Source organism: Balaenoptera physalus (assembly GCF_965194825.1).
Source record: "Balaenoptera physalus genome assembly, chromosome: X".
NCBI classification, from domain to species: Eukaryota; Metazoa; Chordata; class Mammalia; order Artiodactyla; family Balaenopteridae; genus Balaenoptera; species Balaenoptera physalus.
The window spans coordinates 19311109-19331279 of record NC_138903.1 but is presented as its reverse complement, the minus strand read 5'-3'; the positions used below and the strand labels follow the sequence as shown (position 1 = coordinate 19331279).

The window sequence follows — 20171 nt, the reverse complement described above, 5'->3', positions numbered from 1 at the left end:
ATAAGAAATAAAATACAAATTCATAGTATCCTAACCTCTTATTTTCCTGATTTTAAACCATGACTAAAATTAACGCATATATTTGAACAAGTAATCAAGAAATGCAGTGTTCCATACTTAATCATTATATAACTAAAACAGATGAAGATAAGATACTTACTTTAAAATCAGGACATCTATTTCAAAGACAGATTTTTTTTTTTAAGCTTTAAAGACTAATATTTAAAATTCCACAGAAAGAGGAATTAATGTTTGAAAATCTCAGCAAAAAAAATTTTAATTAAGAAGTTGATGAAAACAGTACCTTTAGATAATGATACATATTAAGGATAATCTCCAGATTGCTAATCTATATTGTTTAGGAATGAGAAACACTATTTCAAAAAAAACAAAAAACCCCGAAAAACTTACCTTAAGGAAAATAAATTATTTAAGCACTCTATTCAATTAAAACACATGAGATATACTCTCAGTTCATTGTATTAATGAATTGAAAAAGTAAAATAATAAATAGTTGCTTCCTATATAAATAAGAATGATTTATCAAATGAGAGATAATTTCACTTATTATATCTATTCTCTCTCCAAGGGATATAAATTTATGCCTCTTCCTGGCTGGTATGAAAAATCTCTTAAGACTAAACCATCTCCTTTGAGACGACTGGTTAATCATTTGGGGATAACAAAACACAAGGTTACATCCGTACTTTGCACCAACATCAAAATACACTGCACGTAGATTAACGATTTGAATGTTTGAAAAACAAAATAATAAAAATATTATAAGAAAATGTGAATACTTATAAAATCTTGAGGAGACTTTCGAAACATCATCAAAGGTGGAAAGCATAAGGCAAAGACTGACAGACCATGATATATGAAAACATAAAAATAAGCATTATACTTAAATGATGTTTTAATATATTTGCAAGTAACAAATCAAATGATGGAGCTGAGCTTATGAGGAAAAGCAGTAAGAAGACAATAATCACTCCCTTGCAAAATGGGCTAAGGATAGGGATAAACAAAAAGAATATAATGGCCAATAAATACATTTTAGTATTCAACCTCTTTTCTAATCAAAGAAATGCGAATTAAAATGAGACGCCATTTTACCTTACCCAATTAACAGAAAAAAATGTAAATGCAACAAGGCAATATGTATATATAAAACTTTGTTCATTTCAAGATAGCAAGTTTTCCTTTTAGTATTAAATTTCTAGAATTACCCAAAATCATAGATATGCAAAAAGATGTAGTTAGAAGGATATTCCTCACAGCTTTGTTTATAATATTGCAAAATTGGAAATAATAGGGGCTGATTAACTTATGGCATATTTAACACTGCAATATTATACAGCCATTAAAATAACACCAGAATATTAATAACATTGAAAAATGCTTATAATACATTGTCAAGTTTAAAAAGTAGCTTACCAATTATCTATAATATAATGCTATTTTTTCAAGAAATTACAATTTACTTTCATTTAACATGTTTTCTATAATGAACTTGCCTTTCTTTTCTAGTAAGAAATATTCTATAAAGGCCCCCAAATTACATTATCTGTCTCTTTCTGTTCCAATTCCATATTCCCAAAGTTAACTCCTGATAACCAACCTCTTTTTCCCAGTTATTTCCGTAACAGAAAAGGGGATGGCCTGAACTGGATGAATGAAAATTCTGTAAATTGCTAAGTGCTACCTCCCACTGTAGATTGCTGGTGATACATAAAGCCTAGGAAGAAAATTAGAAGCCATTAAAGGATGGAAACAAAGTGGCTGAAAGGGAAGATAAGAATGCTAGGAATAAAGCATGAAAGTCAAGGGCAGGTAAAAGAAGTTAAGATATGGTCCAATATATTTGCAAACCCTTTGGGAAAATGTGAGTCTTGAATGATGACAAGCAGTAAGAAGGTGATAATGGCTGCAGGGAAATATGGGCAAAGGATGTGGATAAAAAAGATCTACGAAACAACAGACATTAAAAAAAAAGTTTAGCCTCTTTTCTAACTAAAAAAATACAAATTAAAATGAACTTGTTTAAAAAAAAAAAAGAGCTTACTTTGAAATGCAATATCCCAGACTGTGTACAGCTTTCTATTGTCTGATTTAGTCCTCAAAGTTCATCCTACCCCAAATTCTCTCCTACATTGGTTCATCACAGTGCCTCCTTCTGAGTTAAGACAGTTTGGGTTAAATGCCCATGTTACTATCAATGAATACACCCATGAACACAGATTATTTTGAATAGTTTCAGTGAGCAAAATCCTTAGCCAACACCTTAAATACGATTTTAGGTCCATTTTGATTGCAGGAAAAAAATATTTAAAAGGGTCAAGGCCTGGGGAGACACTCTGGAAAACCAGAGCTAGCCCGAAGGCACTGGAAGCCAAAAAGGCATACCAAAAGGAGACAAGATCTAATGCCAGTGTGGACTGAGATATGAGGGCAAATTTATAATTCTGCATTCTGAAAATAAATAAAGTACATAATAGTAACTTGAGCGTGTCAGGTGCCATATTAAGAACTTTAGGTAAACTGTTTTATTTAACAATATTATAAAGGAAAATACTATTATGTCTATTTTAAAGATAGTTCATTCTATACAGAAAAATAAACCTGGATTTCCTACCTCACACCATATATTCTAGATATTAAAGATCACATTGTGAAAGTACAACTCTAAAGCAAATAGAAGAAAGTATAGGATATTATTCCGACTTTGGGACAGGACAGAACTTTTTAAGTAAGACTCACAAAATACAAACAATGAATCAAGAAATTAATAGATCTGACTACATCAAACTAAAAATCCTTGTTCAACAAAGGATCTCATAAATAAAAATTTATAGACGGATGATAGACTGGGAAAAATTATTTGCAACATCTAAAATGGACAAGAGTTGATATCTAGAACTTGGGTTATTCTGTAAACAGATAGTAAATATTTTAGGTTTTATGGGCCATATGGTCTCTGTTGCAACTGTTCAACTCTGCTGTTGTAGCGTGAAAGCAGCCATAGGCAACACATAAATGAATGAATATGGTTGTGTTTCAATAAAAACTTATTTACCATAATAGCTGGTGAGCAGGATTTGGCCTTCAAGCTGTAGTCTGTTGATCCCTAATCTAGAATATACAAGAAATTCCTATGGATCAATAAGAAAAATTTAGGATGCTTGATGGAAAACTGAACAAAGGATATCAATAAGCAGTTGGCAGAATGAAAAATCCAAATGGCTAGACAAATATATAGATGTGCAATATTATTAATAATATGAGAAATGCAAGTTCAAAGGAAATGCCATTTTGCACCTAAGGGATTTGTCAGGACATGGAAGTCAGATAATTCAGGTGGAGGTAAGGGTGCGGGTAAACATGAAACCCTCACGCCTTGCCAATGAATAAGTTTCAGTTACAGAGAGCCATTAAGTGCTAAGTGAAATTATTGCATTTCCATACTCCAAATAAAGCAGGGCTCTTTGATAAAGGGCAGCAGGCAACCTTTTAACAACACACATACATTATCTTTATTTTGTAATTAGAGATAATACACATTATCTTTATTTCACTATGGATCCAAAAACACCAACATAGACTGTCACAAGTCTACAGACCAGCTGTTATATACTTTCTACCAATGTGTTTTATTTTATTTATTTTTTGGCCACACCGGGTGGCTTGCGGGATCTTAGTTCCCGGACCAGGGATTGAATCTGGCTCATGGTAGTGAAAGTGCTGAATCCTAACCACTGGACTGCCAGGGAATTCCCTCTACCAATGTGTTTTAGACATGAAGAAAATCTTAATATTCATAGGGTTTAATTCTTTTACAGTTTAGAGTTTCATATCTTTAAGAGGAGGACTGGCTTTATGATGCCTGATTAATGGAATGTAAAATTCACATGAATTTAAGATAAAGTGAGATTCAACTTTATAGGATGGAGAGCCAATTACAGGGTTCTACTCTTAGATACTTCTGGGTTTTCCCTTCTCTACAGTGTCAGGAGCACTTCAGTACAAAAGTCTGAGGAGCATTCAGATAATAAGGGACATTTATTGAATATCCATCAATCTTTAGCTAAATAAAACTAAGATAAAAGGGTGTTTTTTTTTCTTTCTTTAATGGGAAATCAAATTACACAATATAACCTGCTTGGTAATTAGAAATGCAACTTCCTTTAGCCATTTTTTTCTACCTCCACCCTGAATATAACCTATTGTAGCATTAGGTTCTGAAATAGAGGCTTTCCCCTCATTGAATTCATTTGCCATGGTCTGATAAAATATACAATGGCTTATTCAAATTAGTATGGCCTAAACAGCAAGAGTAGCTTGCATATGCACTGATTTAAAAAGGCTTACTGTTTAAATAAAGTATATCCACATGCTTTACCTTAAAAATAAATTTGTTAAAAAAATAAATAAATAAAATAAATAAATAAATAAATAAATTTGTTACTTAACTCTATCATTTATCACATGTTCATGTACTTAAAAGGTTAGATTATACCAAAGCATATGTATACTATTGTCTGATGAGTCATTAAAAGAAAACTGGTTTACATTGAATCGTACATTTTAAACAGGTGAATTTTATGGTATTTAATTATATTTCAGTAAAGCTGATAGATAATCAATCATCTAGTCTTGTGGCTCTTAACTGTAGTATAATGGGATCAGAGGCAAAGAGGAGGTGTGAAATGGGGCTAGCCAGTCAGGAATTGCGCTAAATTCCCAGCCTATTTTATCTGGCCCTTAGTAACCAAGAAAAGAGAGGAAGAGGGGGAGGGGGAGAGAAGGAAAGAGAATGTGAGAGAGAGAGAGTGTGTGTGTGTGTGTGTGTGTGTGTGTGTGTGTGTGTGTGTGTGTGTAGGAGGGAGGTTGGCTCTGTGGACAAGGGAGGAAGTGCTAGGGCAAAAGGTGAAACACTTTCTTTCACGAATTCCTAAAAACATAGACTTAGAGAAGACTTCTATCAGACACTAATGAAACATGATGGTCTTCTTTCTTTATCCATCAACAGGCCATTTCCAAAACAGTAGTGAGAGTACAGGGATTTCATTTAAAAAAGACTTCTTTCTGTGGCCTACCAACAACTTTCATATACGGATTGCTTGAGTGAAAACTGAGGCTGCTTTTAGAATCAAGAATTTTAAAACATCTAAGATGGTACTGTATGTAAAGGGAAAAATTTTGACAGAAAAGAATACAAATTAAAAAAAAATACAACACATAGATGATAAAACATAGAATGCTGGTACACATTTATTCTTTTATTGCTAAACATTAAATGCCAGCAACTATGATATCTTCAAGTTAAAGCCTAAGAATGAATTACAGCTCAGTTGAAAGATTTATAGAAAAAAATACCTGTGTACCATTAGTATGTGGACATTCAATAAATATCACAGGACAAACTGATGACTAAGAGCCACATATCCATGAAGTGCACGGGGTTACAATTTACTGTCAGAACAGATAATGACCTGTAAGAGCGATTATCAGAAGGTCAAGTTTAACTGCATGTCTTTTCAAACTGAAATGCTAAAAAGAATATATACATCCTTTACGGATTTTAAGTGATTAAAAACAACCCTGAAAAATGTAAACAGTGCAGAGTAGAAACACTGAAAATAAAGTTTTACTGTTGAACAAGTGCCAACACAACACTTTCTTCAAATCCTCAAAATAATTCATTTTTCTAATTGCTCTACAGAAACCAAAATGGACTATTTTCATAAAGATGATAATATATCAGGGACACAAAGACCTTCCAAGTTATTATTTTATGTCAACATATATTTACAGTATATTCAACAATACTTCTTACAGCTTACTTAAATAGAAACATGCTTTTCTAATCCATAAATAACACTAATCATCATCCATTCAACCACATTTATTAAGTATTTTTGATGTCTCATGCACTGTGCCAGGGATGCAAAGATGAATATGACATGGTCCTCGCTCTAGAAGTGCCCACAATCAAGCTGAAGAAACAACACATAACATTTCCTTTCTTACACAATGAGGCCATTTCTGTAAAAATGGGACTGATCTGCTCAATATCCTAATAGAGTGTTTGCCAAATCCTGACCCAATGTAGCAGAAGACCAAGGTGTTTAAAAGCCATAAGAAAATGACGTGCTTGGGGATTTTTTTCCACCCAGAAAAAGAAGTTTACAGGTAGGATTTCATCTATTAAATTTTTTTCTCAGTTTTAAAAAACTGACCTGCACATATATAGCATTTCCATTAATAAACTGCTTAGTTCATGTAATCGAATTAATTATGTAAGTATTTCACGGTATTCCCCAAACTTTACTACCTGAACAGGTCTGCGTATTACTCTGCTAATATACTTTAATCCTGAAAGACTGTCTGCCTGAAAATAGAACAAATGCCTTTTTCCTAGGATAAACCAATAATTTGTACAGTTTTAAGTAGTGGTAATAACTGATGACCTTGAGTCATTAAAAAAATGTTAAAATTATATTCAATATATAATTTCTGTTTAAGAAGGCAGGCAGATTTATAATACAATCTAAAGTTTCCTTAAAAACGGTTAAAAAGTTTTAGTGCCTAAAAAGCAACTCAGTGATCGGAAAGAGGTGAACCCCACGAATACCTCAATTAGTGAAAAAGTTGGATACATGACTATTCATGTTCTTGAGTATATGAGAGAAGCAAATATTTTTCATCAAAGAAACAGCTTGCTCATATACTTCTAATACCAACAGCTTCACACTGGCCTATTGACTTCCCAGATCTTCCAGGGCTGCATCTCCAGTCCAAAAGATCTCAAACTAGGCAGGGCTCTTTCGGACTCAAGAGTCAGTTCCCGGGCACTGGCAAATCCACATTTGTACTCACATGCAGCCATACTCACTCTACTACCAAGTCTTTCGTGGACCCACAGAGGTAGCTTAGGGGAAAGATGGAAAGCAAGGACTACATATTTAATTACCCAACACAGAGAAACATCGGAGCCACTGGTGAGGACAGAGTATGGTTCAGGGCTTAAGGTAATTGTTCTTGAAGACAGGGACCTAGGAGCTAGTCCCCAGATAGCTCCAGCAGCACAAGAGAAAATATCTACCCCGGAAGGATTTCAAGATTTGAAGCTCTGTAGAGAACAGTAACCAGGACTGCAGATGGTCCTGTGATCTGTCTTGTGACCTGCCGCAAGACCCACCTGGCTCAGTTCTGAGGTTCACCCCTAACTGTCTCAGCTCACATACTGCAGGTGGGAGATACTTCTGCAGCTCACTCTGAATGTCAAGGGTAGTGTGGCTTTATGAGAGTATAGGGACATATTATCAAAGAGGCAACTCTTGTGGGGCAAAACACGTCTCACCCTATTATAGACCCTACTTCCTCTTTGTTCATTTATTTGGCGTCATTTGACAAAGATTTTCCCTTTCATGTCAGCAGATTCTTTTACAGAATTTTATTAATTTAATTGTAATCAGACCTCAGTTGTCAGAGTACAAAATAATACACAGTTTAATTTAAAAATACTTTTCAAACAAGACAAGGGACAAGAGATATAGACCAAGAAAATGCTCACCTTTCCACTTGGCCAAAGTCTGGTCTCCTTCAAATCTGGATTAATGATGCTTTTTCAAGAAGTTTTTCCCAATTAATCCTACCCAATTCTGTTTTCCTTTACATTATTTCAACATGATACGTAGCCACACAAAAATGGTTTAATATGAATTTGCACTTGTTTAGAAATTGTTCCACAAGCATCTGAAGGTTGTAGGTTCAGTCTTTAAAACTAGAATGTAATCAGGGACTATGCCTTTCATTTCTTCTGTTTATCCCCCATCCCAGAGTTTGGATACTCTGGATAAAGAACTTAAAGTTGTTGGCTAAAATGTAATTTTAAGGAAACACTTTATATTTCACACCAAGTAAGGTTTTCAATATTGTATATTGTAACTCAGAGATTCTATCAAATGAGTGCAAATATTACCGTGCTGTAACCATCCAGAGTCCCAGGGTCACATTGGCAGCCAAAAGTATACTGCCACCAAGCAAGATGAAAAATCCTATCAGATCTTTGACATCATTGTCTCCAATCACTGAGGTAAGAGTAGCATCTAGGAAAGAGTTTAAAATCCATTGTCCGTCCAAAGCAAAGCAGGGCACTGCATTAACAATAGCCAGAGCTCCCGAGAGGGAAATCAGGTACCTGGTTAAAATCGGTTAAGGAGCTTACGGAGAGGTCTGAGGGCAAAGCACATTTCTGGGAGTCAGAAGCAGGCATTTTACCAGGACTGGATTTGAGATTACAGGTGACTTCCCTCCTTTCTTTAAATCTCAGCTTACCAGTATACACCAATGCTTCTTAGATCTCTACTATTTAAAACAAATGACATATTATTTCCAAGTTCAAAAACCTTGACTAGAAAAATAAAGGCCAACCACTTGTAAACCAAGACAATCTGTAATGAACTCCTTCAGAAGACTCTTTCTAATCCTTTAATGATACATCAAGAGAAAGGAATAAGAAATAAGGGAAAATTACTTTTTGATCCTTACGAAGTATACGTTATATTAGATATATAAAGATTTTGGCCCCTTGAACTCTATTTTACTATCATCTGTAAGGTCATAGTGTAAATATCTCTGAGAAAAAGCTGCAGTCTACAAGGTACAATTTTGACTATACACATTTTTTAGTAACTCATTTGTTAACTAATTTGTTACTAATTTGCTCATTTGTTTTGTTTCATTTTTTTGCAAATCATTAAGGAAAGAAATTAAAAAGATTTAAAAGTGACAAAAATAAAGAACCTTTCCAAACTGTTCAGTTTATTCAAATTCTATATAATAACTAATTAAAATTTTTCTTTATATGCAAATATAATATGCTAAAGAACACATGAGATTTTGTCCTCTGAATGCTATTTTAGTAGTGGAAACCAGTTTGATCTCCCTTACGCATTCCTCCACTTGGTCAGAGCCAACAGGCTCAGAAGGGGCGGAATTCATCACCTCATTAGTAGCTGAAGCGTTCGTTCATCCTTTATAAACGTACTAAAAGGTTTTATACTTCTAAATTCAACTCTCAATTTGTATTCTAGGTTCCTTCCCTTCGACATCTTAACCTTTCTCTCTTCCCAATCAATCTTTCTTCTCTGACTTCTTCCTCCCTAGGTACAATCTGATCTTTTTCAACTTTAAAGTCTCTTTTTTTGGTATTAGCAGTTAACTGATACTTGTAAGGTCTGTTCATGTTCTCTAGTCAAGGTAAAACTGATGAAGTTCCAAGTAGCACATTTTAAAAACATCTTTCACGCCAGAAAGGATACTTGACAAATGTCTCCACAACCACAGGCAGATCTATGCTTAGAAAGTTGAAACGTGGGATAAAACTGGTGATGCTCACTAAAAAAGAAAAATAAGAAATAATGAATATTATTTATACAGATAAGCAACAGCATTATGAATTTTACCATATGACTAAAAATTGGGCTAGCCTATTAAATTGATTGAGAAAGCCCTTCCCAAACATATGCAGGCAGGCTCTATGGCCCCCATATAAAAGCAACTGGCAATTCTAGAACATCTAATAAAAATACTGGAATACAGAAATTAATGTCTCAGTGTACTTATATTTTGAGGTGAGAATACGATAAAACTGATTATATAACAACTATGACTACCAAATACAGAGATTGACTTTAAAAATACACTAGAATTTATATCAAAAGAGTCCTTATTCTTTCAAAGAGGTATAACCTTAAAATCACATTCACTCCAACTATCAATATTATGCCACTTAATCTCCTTCTGGTCTCGGTGTTTTTTTCACTGCTAAAACAAGGATTAAGACTAGGGGATTTTTAAGGTCTCCTCCACTTTGTGGATTCCATGATCCTGTTTTTGTTCAAAACATTTAAAAACTCTGTTATAATTAAATAGAACCCATAGCACACATTTCTGAATTACCCTGAAAAGGGACATTTCTACATTTGTTGAGGAGGTATTATGCACTCTAGAGTCACTTAGTGTCAAACTAATAAATAAGAAGAATGACCCGACTTTTATCTTAGGATATGACTATGGAGAAATGAGAGAGCTTTTTAAGGAGTAACATAAAACCCATATGTCCATCAATTGATGAATAAATACAGAAAATGTAATATATCCATACAATGGAATATTACTGGGTTGGCCATAAAAAGGAACGATGTACTGACACATACTACAACATGGATGAACCTTGAAAACATTATGCTAAGTGAAAGAAGCCAGTCACAAAATATTCCATTTATATGAAATGTGCAGAAACAGGCAAATTTGCAGAAACAGAAAGTAGATTAGTGGTTGCCAAGGGCTGGGGGTGGGTGGGTGTAGAGAAGTAGAATGACTGCCTAATGGGTATGGGCTTTCTTTCTGGCATGATGAAAATATTCTGGAACAAGACTGTGGTGATGGTTCCACAACTCTGAATATATTAAAAACTACTGAACTGTACACTTTTTTATTTAAAAATTTTTTTTAACATCTTTATTGGAGTATAATTACTTTACAATGGTGTGTTAGTTTCTGCTGTATAACAAAGTGAATCAGCTATACATATACATATATCCCCATATCTCCTCCCTCTTGCGTCTCCCTCCCACCCTCCCTATCCCACCCCTCTAGGTGGTCACACAGCACCGAGCTGATCTCCCTGTGCTATGCAGCTGCTTCCCACTAGCTATTTTACATTTGGTAGTGTATATATGTCCATGCCACTCTCTCACTTCGTCCCAGCTAACCGTACAATTTAAAAGGGTGAATTGTATGATATGTGAATTATATTTCAATAAAACTGTCATAAAAAAAGGAACATAAAAAAAATCTTGTACAACAAAATAAGTTAGACTGTATGATCTTCAGCCATATGGAAAAGCTATATGTTTAATCCAATCATGTTGCCATTGTTAAAACAATTATGCTGGCCCGGTTTTGAAATTATATTCATATAAAATTCATGTGTCATGCACAAATTACTTTATCATCATTATCACTATGATTCCAATCGCTTCTCGGCCTTTTGGCTAAGATCAAGTGTAGTATCACTATGATTCCAGGCATTCTTTGACATATGCTGCTCTTGCTACTGTTTTGGGAGCTTGGATAAATTTAATAAACGCTCAGAGAATATCTGAGAGATCATCTATGTGACATAAACGGTAGCGAAGGAAAAATGCGTCATGTGTCACTCTCCATAGGCAGACATGGGGTTCAGCTCCATCCTGCTTTATAAATTCAGGTTATTTTCCTACTGCTTAAACTTCATTTCGTGCTTAAGAACAAGTTAACAAGACTTTGAAAAGTGATCAAATATAATAAATAAAATTAATGCAAGATGTGTACGGAGTTGCTACCACTGAGAATACATGCCATTGTAGCGACATTCTGAGGGTCTACCACAATAATACCCACCTGTGTAGTGAAGGTGCAGTGGATGTCCTACATACAACATATCGATTTGAGGTGGGTGTTTCACTTTTATTAAGCGAGTATGAGTTTCCAAAGAAGGTATTATACAGAAACTTGAACTTGAGCTTTTTTTACAATCTTTATTGGTTCTACAAACTTGGGTGGCTTCCACTGCTTTCCGGGCAGGTAGACATGTATGCTAGGGATAGAACATTAATTAGTCAATACTAAAAATGACTTGTTAACAAGAAAAACACCAAGTTACATTACTTCAATATCTTTCATGTCACCTAGCATATTAGGAACGAAGTTCACATAAAGGAAATGCCATTTATGTGTATCTACTATAAATTAGATTCAATTATTCCACTTTGGCCAAATAAGATATTACCATTATAAAATTTTTAAAGATTCTCAGATGAAATATGACATGTGAAATGTAGAGATTCTAATAAAATGATACAAAGCAAAAGGGCAATGGTTTCGTAGATTCCATTTTAGTTCTATACGCTTATTTTGTAATAATTATATCAGGCAAGCAAGATTGCTTCAGGGACAACTTACCAAACGCTTATTAAAATTATTTCTGTAGGAAAAGCACACATCTGTAAGGCTGTGATTGTTACAGCATTCAGTCGAACCGTCTAGCCGTTTGTACGCTGAAGAGAAATGGTTTATTAAAATCTGTTATTTAAAAAAAGAATCCATTACATAGAAGTACATTTGTAATAAGAATTTTGCTTTCAAGACAAAAAGAATTAAGTAAAATGCATATGAATTCAGAAACAACTGTATAATTGACAGTTCAGCTTGTCAGCTACTCACTGCAGAGTTTGATTTTACATTAGAAAAAGAGATACATCCAATTTGAAATCAAGAAGCATCAATTACCCTAGGTTAGTTGTCTTCATATAAACTTACCCACTCGTAAAGCTGGAGTTCCAGGGTCTCAGTAGGTTTTGCAATAGCTCCAGGTGGTCAAGCACAAATATCGAATGAGCCACTATTAGATGTCCTAACGCTGCTGATCCACTGATCCAATTTCACTACTGAACTCCTGTGCTGTGCTGTTAGCAGAGTGAGCTAGAGCAGGGGGTCCCCAGCCCCGGGGCCGCGGACCGGTAGCGGTCCGTGGCCTGTTAGGAACCGGGTCGCATAGCAGGAGGTGAGTGGCGGGCAAGCGAGCGAGCGAGCGAAGCTTCATCTGTCGCTCCACATCGCTCCCCATCGCTCGCATTACCACCTGAACCATTACTCAAATTACCACCTGAACGACCACCCCTGCCCCCTGCCCCGTGGAAAAATGTCTTCCACAAAACCGGTCCCTGGTGCCAAAAAGGTTGGGGACCACTGAGCTAGAGGATGCCTAAGAGACTCTCATCCCTAAGGACATCCCTATTATATCAAATATCTATCCCACCTCCAGGCTTATCTTGAGGCTTTCCCCACAGAACCACGGCAGCCCAATTTGACCCCACAGATATGCACATATTTGCCTGCATACTAGTAATCCAGTTACCATTTTTGGAAGATAAGAGAAACAGGGCAAGTATCCCCATTATTCATTTATTTTTTCAAGTTCTTTGGTAGACTGCTTCACTTGTGTCTAGGGTAGAATAAGGAAGCTAAATCACTGATACAGCTGGGACAAAAATTTTTTTCCACGTATTTATTTTGGAAGGTTTCCTGCATTCAGCACATCAAACTTGTAAAGCAAAATTGATGTGTGGGGACTTCCCTGGCAGTCCAGTGGTTAAGACTCCCAGCTTCCACTGCAGGGGGCGCAGGTTCGATCCTTGGTCGGGGAACTAAGATCCCACATGCCACGGGGTGTGGCAAAAAAAAAAAAAAGAAAAAGAGAGAAAAAAAATTGATGTGCGGCAAGGACCAATTAAACTTAGAATCTTATATACCTACTACCATACTCATATGTGCTGAAGAAGAGAGAGTAAAGTTATCCCCGATTTCCAATACTACGAAAAGCATTATTAACAAGAGTGTCTTTAGGAGCACTGGCATGAAAATGGTTGTTGATACGCAATCTGACTTTATAAGGATTTTATAATTCAGGCAAAGGTTTTTGTTTGTTTGTTTTTAAATCTTTTCTTTTTTTCTTCTAGATCATTCGGTTAGACTGGATGTCCTTAAACACGCACTGTTGCCAACACGAAGAACAAAACAGAGGTGAAGTAAACTAACAGATGCATCAATTTCTCCTCTGCAATGGCTGGCTGTGTGGGTAGTTTTGCTTTGTTTTCTTACCATAATTGAATGGGTATTTAAATTCTGGGTGATGAGTAATATTTAAAATATGAAAGCAAACTGTGAACATCTAATGGCACAAACTTGTGCCTATAATCACTCATCAGTCCTAATGGTAAACTATAAGGTAAAAAGGTGTTTAGGATTAAAAAAAAAAAAAAGATCCAGGCAAAAGCCCTCAGTATTTTTTCTCATCAGTTGCCAAGTCGCACCAATTTTCACCTCCTCATTATTTTTCTCTTTATTCCCACTAAAGGGTAGACTCCAGTTCTTTCTCACTTGACCCATTTGAAGAGAGTCCTAACGCATCTAGTTTACCACCTAGCTCTCATATGCAAACTTGTCCTACATACTGAATGCTTCAGATTAACCTTCCAGTGTAGAACTCTGAGAATGTAGCTCTTCTAATCCAAATATCCAAAGATATCCAAAGACTCTGCGCTGCTCCCAAACAGTCTAAATGCCATAGCCTAAAACGTAAAGACTTCTACTTTTTTTTTTTTAGTCACCTTAGCTCATACTCTTCTCTTGCTGAACCAAATTATTAGCAGTTCCCTGACCAACTTCTGGTATGTGGCGCCGAGGTTTATTTATATCGGTCTCCGGAAATTAAACTCACTGTTGAAGCCCAGCTCAAGAGCTGCTGCTATGAAGCCTGTCCTCATCTTTTCAGTCAAGACTGACTGCCATCAACTCTCACAACTCCCAATACTTTTTGTCATTAATTATATTTAACCTTGTACCGTAATGTGGGCATGGTCTAATTCTTCGATTAGACTGTGAGGTCTTTGAGGGAAAAGTTTCTCAGTATCTTATATAAGGTGAATAACTCAATATGCACTGAATACATAAATGGTGTTCTATGCCACTTGCCTTTGTATCAGTAATGATTTTTAAAAATTTACATCTGATGCTTGATCCTAATTTCTTCTTGGAGGAATGTATGCAATACAGAATTGAAAGTCAAGAATTTGATATCACTGTTGATATAGCATGTCTGATAATACAACAGCTTAAAGGGGCCAGGCAGGTATCAAATAAATGAAGTGGATAGTGTGTGGAAAAAATAGGAAATGGTGGGGGCTGTGATGAATTAGAGAATATATACCTTGTTCTAAGTAGGGTTAGCAGCCAGGCCACTCAACTTGGGGCCGAGAGTCAAGAGATCATCTATTTTATTCCATGAGAAAGAAGTCTGGACCCTCATGTGAAACCTTTTCTTTTTTCTTTTTGGCCGTGCTGTGCGGCATGCGGGATCTTAGTTCCCTGACCAGGGATTGAACCCGTGCCCCCTGCAGTGGAGTCTTAACCACTGGACCACCAGGGAAGTCCCGAAACCTCTTAAATTTAAATATTGGCAGCCAATTAAGAATTTAAAAAATATTGTGCAAGCCAAACCATACACAACTGTCAAGGCTGGCTGGATTTGGCCTCTAGGTTACCACCAATTTGTGACCTCTAGGTCATGGCTTCTTCCTATGCTGATTAATCCAATTAAAACATAAACTGATGGCTATGGCTACCCTGACAAGATGAAGTGCCTCCTGACATACAGAATTTCCCATTATTTTGTTATCATGTGAGAAATAAACTTGATATTTCTCTGTTTATCAATTAAAAAAAAAGTTGTACGTTTAAAAATGTATTTTATTTTAGAATCTTTTCTACTGGATCACATTAAAGGACAAGTCACTTAATTTCTGTGACTCAATTCTTAACCTATAAGACGGGTATGCCACAGGTAATTTTCACATTAGTATACTGCTATCAACATGAGAGACCAATCCAATTCTACTTTGGAAGGCACATTCAAGACTGCAATGGGAGGTCCCAGAGGCATTCATGGGTTCAGTTTAACTCTAGGAAATTAGAATTCTCCCTTAAATCTCCCCAGACTGGGAAACAATTAGGGAAATTAAGACCAGAACAGTTTCATAATTCCATTACAAGGAGAACCTGTATATTCTGAATATACCCTAAGATGGGCCCTAAGATACTTGTAGAAATAGTCTAGTCTTCAAAGGATGGTCTAGACCAGAGGTAATTTTGGAATAAGGCTGGAAGGAAGAGACTTTTTCAATCTATAGTTCACAGTACTCACTACTTTCTACATCACTAAAATGAATTGAACAATTTTCTTACCCCAGCTTAATAAATATATAAATGTAACTAGAGTTCCAATACAGGCATGCAAACCTATTTATTCTATTTATTTATTTATTTATTTATGGCTGCTTTGGGTCTTCGTTGCTGTGCGCAGGCTTTTGTGGCGAGTGGGGGCTACTCTTCGTTGCGGTGCGCGGGCTTCTCATTGCAGTGGCTTCTCTTGTTGTGGAGCACCGGCTCTAGGCGCGTGGGCTTCAGTAGTTGGGGCACACGGGCTCAGTAGTTATGGCTCGCGGGCTCTAGAGTGCAGGCTCAGTAGTTGTGGCACACGGGCTTAGTTGCTCTGCGGCATGTGGGATCTTCCCGGACCAGGGCTCGAATCCGTGTCCCCTGCATTGGCAGGCGGGTTCTTAACCACTGCGCCACCAGGGAAGTCCCTTTATTCTTAGTTCTATGGTAGAATTTATACCAGCACCACCTAGTATCAAGTAGTTAAAAAATTATAAACTCTCTTTCTCTCTTCAATTGGTGAGAGCAAAGAAACCTTGGATGATACCTTGATATTCACAGTGGGAGAACAGATACTTTTTTCTAAACATTAGAGAAGATTTGAGCATAAAAACAATCTGGGTACTCAAACTATGTGGAAAAGATTTCCAGAGTTTTCCTTTTATTATCTTAAACTAAGTCAGGAACGGTCTTTTCTCACTTCAGTTAAAGATGCATAAGACAGGACAATACTCCCTGTGCCAGGCAGTTACAGGTATATACCCTCATCTCCTTTGAACAGGAATATAGGCTATTCAAAGGGGATGCCTGTGTCTGGACTCATAGCTTCATTTTAGGGAGCAGCTGCCTTTAGTATTCAATCTCACTCTTTTTAAAATGCCATTCAAATGCTGGACTTAGTAGTCTTTCTTATTGAAGACAATGCTTCCAAGAAAGAAAAAAGGAATTTAGCTTTAGGCATGTATGAAGAGTATCCCCTCAAACTAAAGAAAGAGGATGCAAGCTACTTGTTAGAAAATAATCCCCAAAAAGAAACAAACTAGTTCTTGTCTGTAACTTTTAGTTTCATTCAAATCACTAAGTGGCATATGGATACACAGCAATCTTAAATTAAGCAGAGGCTTGAATACGAAGAGGGGAAAAGTTTGTTCTGTTCTGATGCAGAATGAAACCAGAGATTTATTCCAGGTACAAAGGGCTCTAAGCCTCACCCGGTGTCCTTTTTGGGGCTTCCTGGAAAGGCCATTCAATCTCCAAGGAGTGTGTGGGACAAGCTCCGTAGGCTTGCGCCATGTACCAGGGGCAGAGGTGTAATTCAACCAGCCTTGGTTCTGTTGGTGCTGCTCATAGTCTAGCAGGTTAATGTTTAAAAATCAAAAACGAAAGGACTGACAGAAGAAAAAAGTAGTTCCCAACAATTTCATAAAATGAATAGTCATTTCATGTAGATTAACCACATTTTTCTAATTTGCCAGAAATATACCTGTAAATATTTTAAGGAGAGCATCTAGTCTGCTTAATTAATACCTTAATTAATTAATATCTTAGGGAATGTCTTTAAAAATTTAAAATTACACCTGGGAGAGTCAGGGTATGAAATGAGGCCAGAAATGATTGGCTGGGACAGCTTATGAGCACTTTCACGGTCAGATCTTTCCAAGGTGGCTTTATTGTTTTCAAGTGGTATAAATTTTTAGAATTTTAATTATGTATACTGAATTCTACTCTAAATTGAATATGAATCACTTTTGGATTATGAGCTACTTTGTATTACCATATTTGGCTATATCTTTGCCCTCTATTCATAATGTAGGATAACAAAGGTCCCTAGATACATGTAAAATAACATCAATCCGTAGTTTTCTTAAATGTCCATAGCCACAGTGGTCAAGTCTGCCATTAAAATTAACCTAGCATATATTTTAAGTTACATTTACAGTCATTAAGATTCCTACAGTCTGGCTAAGTATATGTACTCCATTTAAAAAATGATTAAATGGGGCTTCCTTGGTGGCGCAGTGGTTGAGAATCCGCCTGCCAATGCAGGGGACACGGGTTCGAGCCCTGGTCCGGGAAGATCCCACATGCTGCGGAGCAACTAAGCCCGTGCGCCACAACTACTGAGCCTGCGCTCTAGAGCCCGCGAGCCACAACTACTGAGCCTGCATACCACAACTACTGAAGCCCAGGTGCCTAGAGCCCGTGCTCCGCAACAAGAGAAGCCACCGCAATGAGAAGCCCGTGCACCGCAACGGAGAGTAGCCCCCGCTTGCCGCAACCAGAGAAAGCCCGTGCCCAGCAACGAAAACCCAACACAGCCAAAAATAAATAAATAAAATAAATAAATTTATATATTTTTAAAAAAATGATTAAATGGAGGTACGGGTTTATCAGATACAGTCATCATGTAAAATCAGCAAGTATCCTAATACAGTCGCTCCTACGGAAATGAAACATATATTGAAGAATTATTATTTTGGGATTGATTTTTTTATTAGTGTGGGAAGAGTAATATCTGCTTTGGGTTTTTAAACAAATACCTCCAAAATACAGCATATGATCCATAACAGTGAAATACTCAAAAAGTTAATAAGGAAAGAGTTTCAGAGTATTTCAAGAAAAATTTCACTTCCATTCTGTTTGCCGGAAAGACAAAACCTTAAACATCTGAAATGCAGACATTCTAAATAAAACAATCCTACTGGAGAGAGCTTTATTTGATTACGATGTCATTTTGGCTTTTGTAATTCAATACAGATTATACCAAATTTAGAGAAACTTGAGGAAAATGATAAAGGACTTAAGAAGTATGAAATTATGGATTATTCCTCTTACAGAAGAACACACTGTGGATTACACACCCAGTTGAAAAGATGCGATACATGGAAAAACATGAGATGCAATATGAAGTACTGAGTGCTACCTACGAGGTATTTTTGCCCCTGCCAAAAATGGATCCTGAATCTAATCAAGCCTCTGGACCTAATTACCATCTATAGGAAATTCGGGGGATACCGAACATGTTAATGATAAATTTGACAAAACAAATGACTCAGTTTCTTCAATAAATGATATTAAAAAAAAAAAGTCAGGGGGAATTGTTACAACTTAAAAGAGACTTAAAAGGCATACCATCCAACTTAAACCAACTATAAAAACAAAACCAGGGAAGAGTGTAGGTATTCGGAATTATTGTTAATTTTGTTAGGTGTGATAACAGTACTGTGGTCATGTCTAAAAGGTCATCATCTATTAAAGATATGCTGAAGTTTATGGATGAAATGACAGGATACCTGGGATGTGCTTTAAAATACTTCCCTCAAAAGTGGACAGGCTGGATTAAAAAAATGGCAAAATGTTGATAATTGTTGAAGCTAGGAGAAGGATACATGAGGTTTCATTTATACTACTCTCTCTCTCTTTTTTTTCTTTTGGGCCGTGCTGTATGACTTGTGGGATATTCGTTCCCCGACTAGGGATTGAACCCATGCCCTCGGCAGTGAAAGCGCGGAGTCCTAACCACTGGACCACCAGGGAATTCCCTGTACTACTCTCTTGACATTTATGTATGTTTGAAAAATGTTTACAATAAAAAAAATTCTTAAAAATGGGTTATACATGGAAGACTACATTTGAAAAAAAATTTTAAATCAGTTCTTACTACTTTGTCACTGTTGCACACAGTACTTTAATACAGTTATTCTTGATAATTAATCGTATTTCTTAACCCCAGTAGATGTAGACAAGTATCCAGGCATTTCTTGACTTAAAGATGTAGTCTGTGAGCATAATTTGTGCTTTCCAGCACTTTCAATAATTTGGGTCCCCATAATTTTGCATGAAGAGTTGGCAGACTGATTTTTCAGAGCTGGAAGAGCTAAAAATAAATTCGGAAGCTTCTGAGAATAAACTTGCTTCACCCTGTCGCCTACTACACAGAACAACAGATGTGACTTCAGTGGGTATTTTCGGACACCAAGATGACTTCCCCTGGATGACTGCCACACAAAAAAACCCTACCCCAAATAGCTTTGGACATGCCACCATCCATACAGCACAAGGGTATTTAATTGCTGGAATTTAGTTAATTGGTTATGTTTGAGCTTGAATGCTGACTTAACACAAGTGTTTTTTAAATGCTGAAAGAATTAGATACTGGAGTTCTGAAAATCAAATATGAAATTAGTTAGAAGTTCAACAACAGTATATAATAAACAAAACTTACATATTAGTATCTAACTTACCAAGAGAATGTTTACTAGTTTAAGCTTATTATTACTTTACTGATTTGTTTTAAAGAAGTTAGGACAAAATACATCTACAGACATGATCTAAGAATTAGCAAA

The 20171-nt window shown here is 36.2% G+C and overlaps 1 protein-coding gene across 4 annotated transcripts in view; it reads right to left on the bottom strand.

Moving 5' to 3' along the window:
• Positions 1-898: 898 nt before the first annotated feature.
• Positions 899-20171, bottom strand: part of MBTPS2 (membrane bound transcription factor peptidase, site 2) — a 44951-nt gene continuing 25678 nt past the window's right edge. Inside the window, exons 8-12 of one of the 4 annotated variants that reach the window (XM_082447172.1) lie at positions 12013-12107; positions 11452-11647; positions 9327-9402; positions 7985-8203; positions 899-3132 (exon numbers count right to left, since the gene is read on the bottom strand). In XM_082447172.1, the coding sequence (XP_082303298.1) occupies positions 3069-3132; positions 7985-8203; positions 9327-9402; positions 11452-11647; positions 12013-12107 (650 nt within the window). In that variant the 3' untranslated portion in view covers positions 899-3068. Of the gene's footprint in view, positions 3153-5258; positions 5493-7441; positions 8204-9326; positions 9403-11451; positions 11648-12012; positions 12108-20171 lie in introns of those variants that run through there. The other 3 variants (XM_082447173.1, XM_082447171.1, XM_082447174.1) reach the window with 3 other exon arrangements.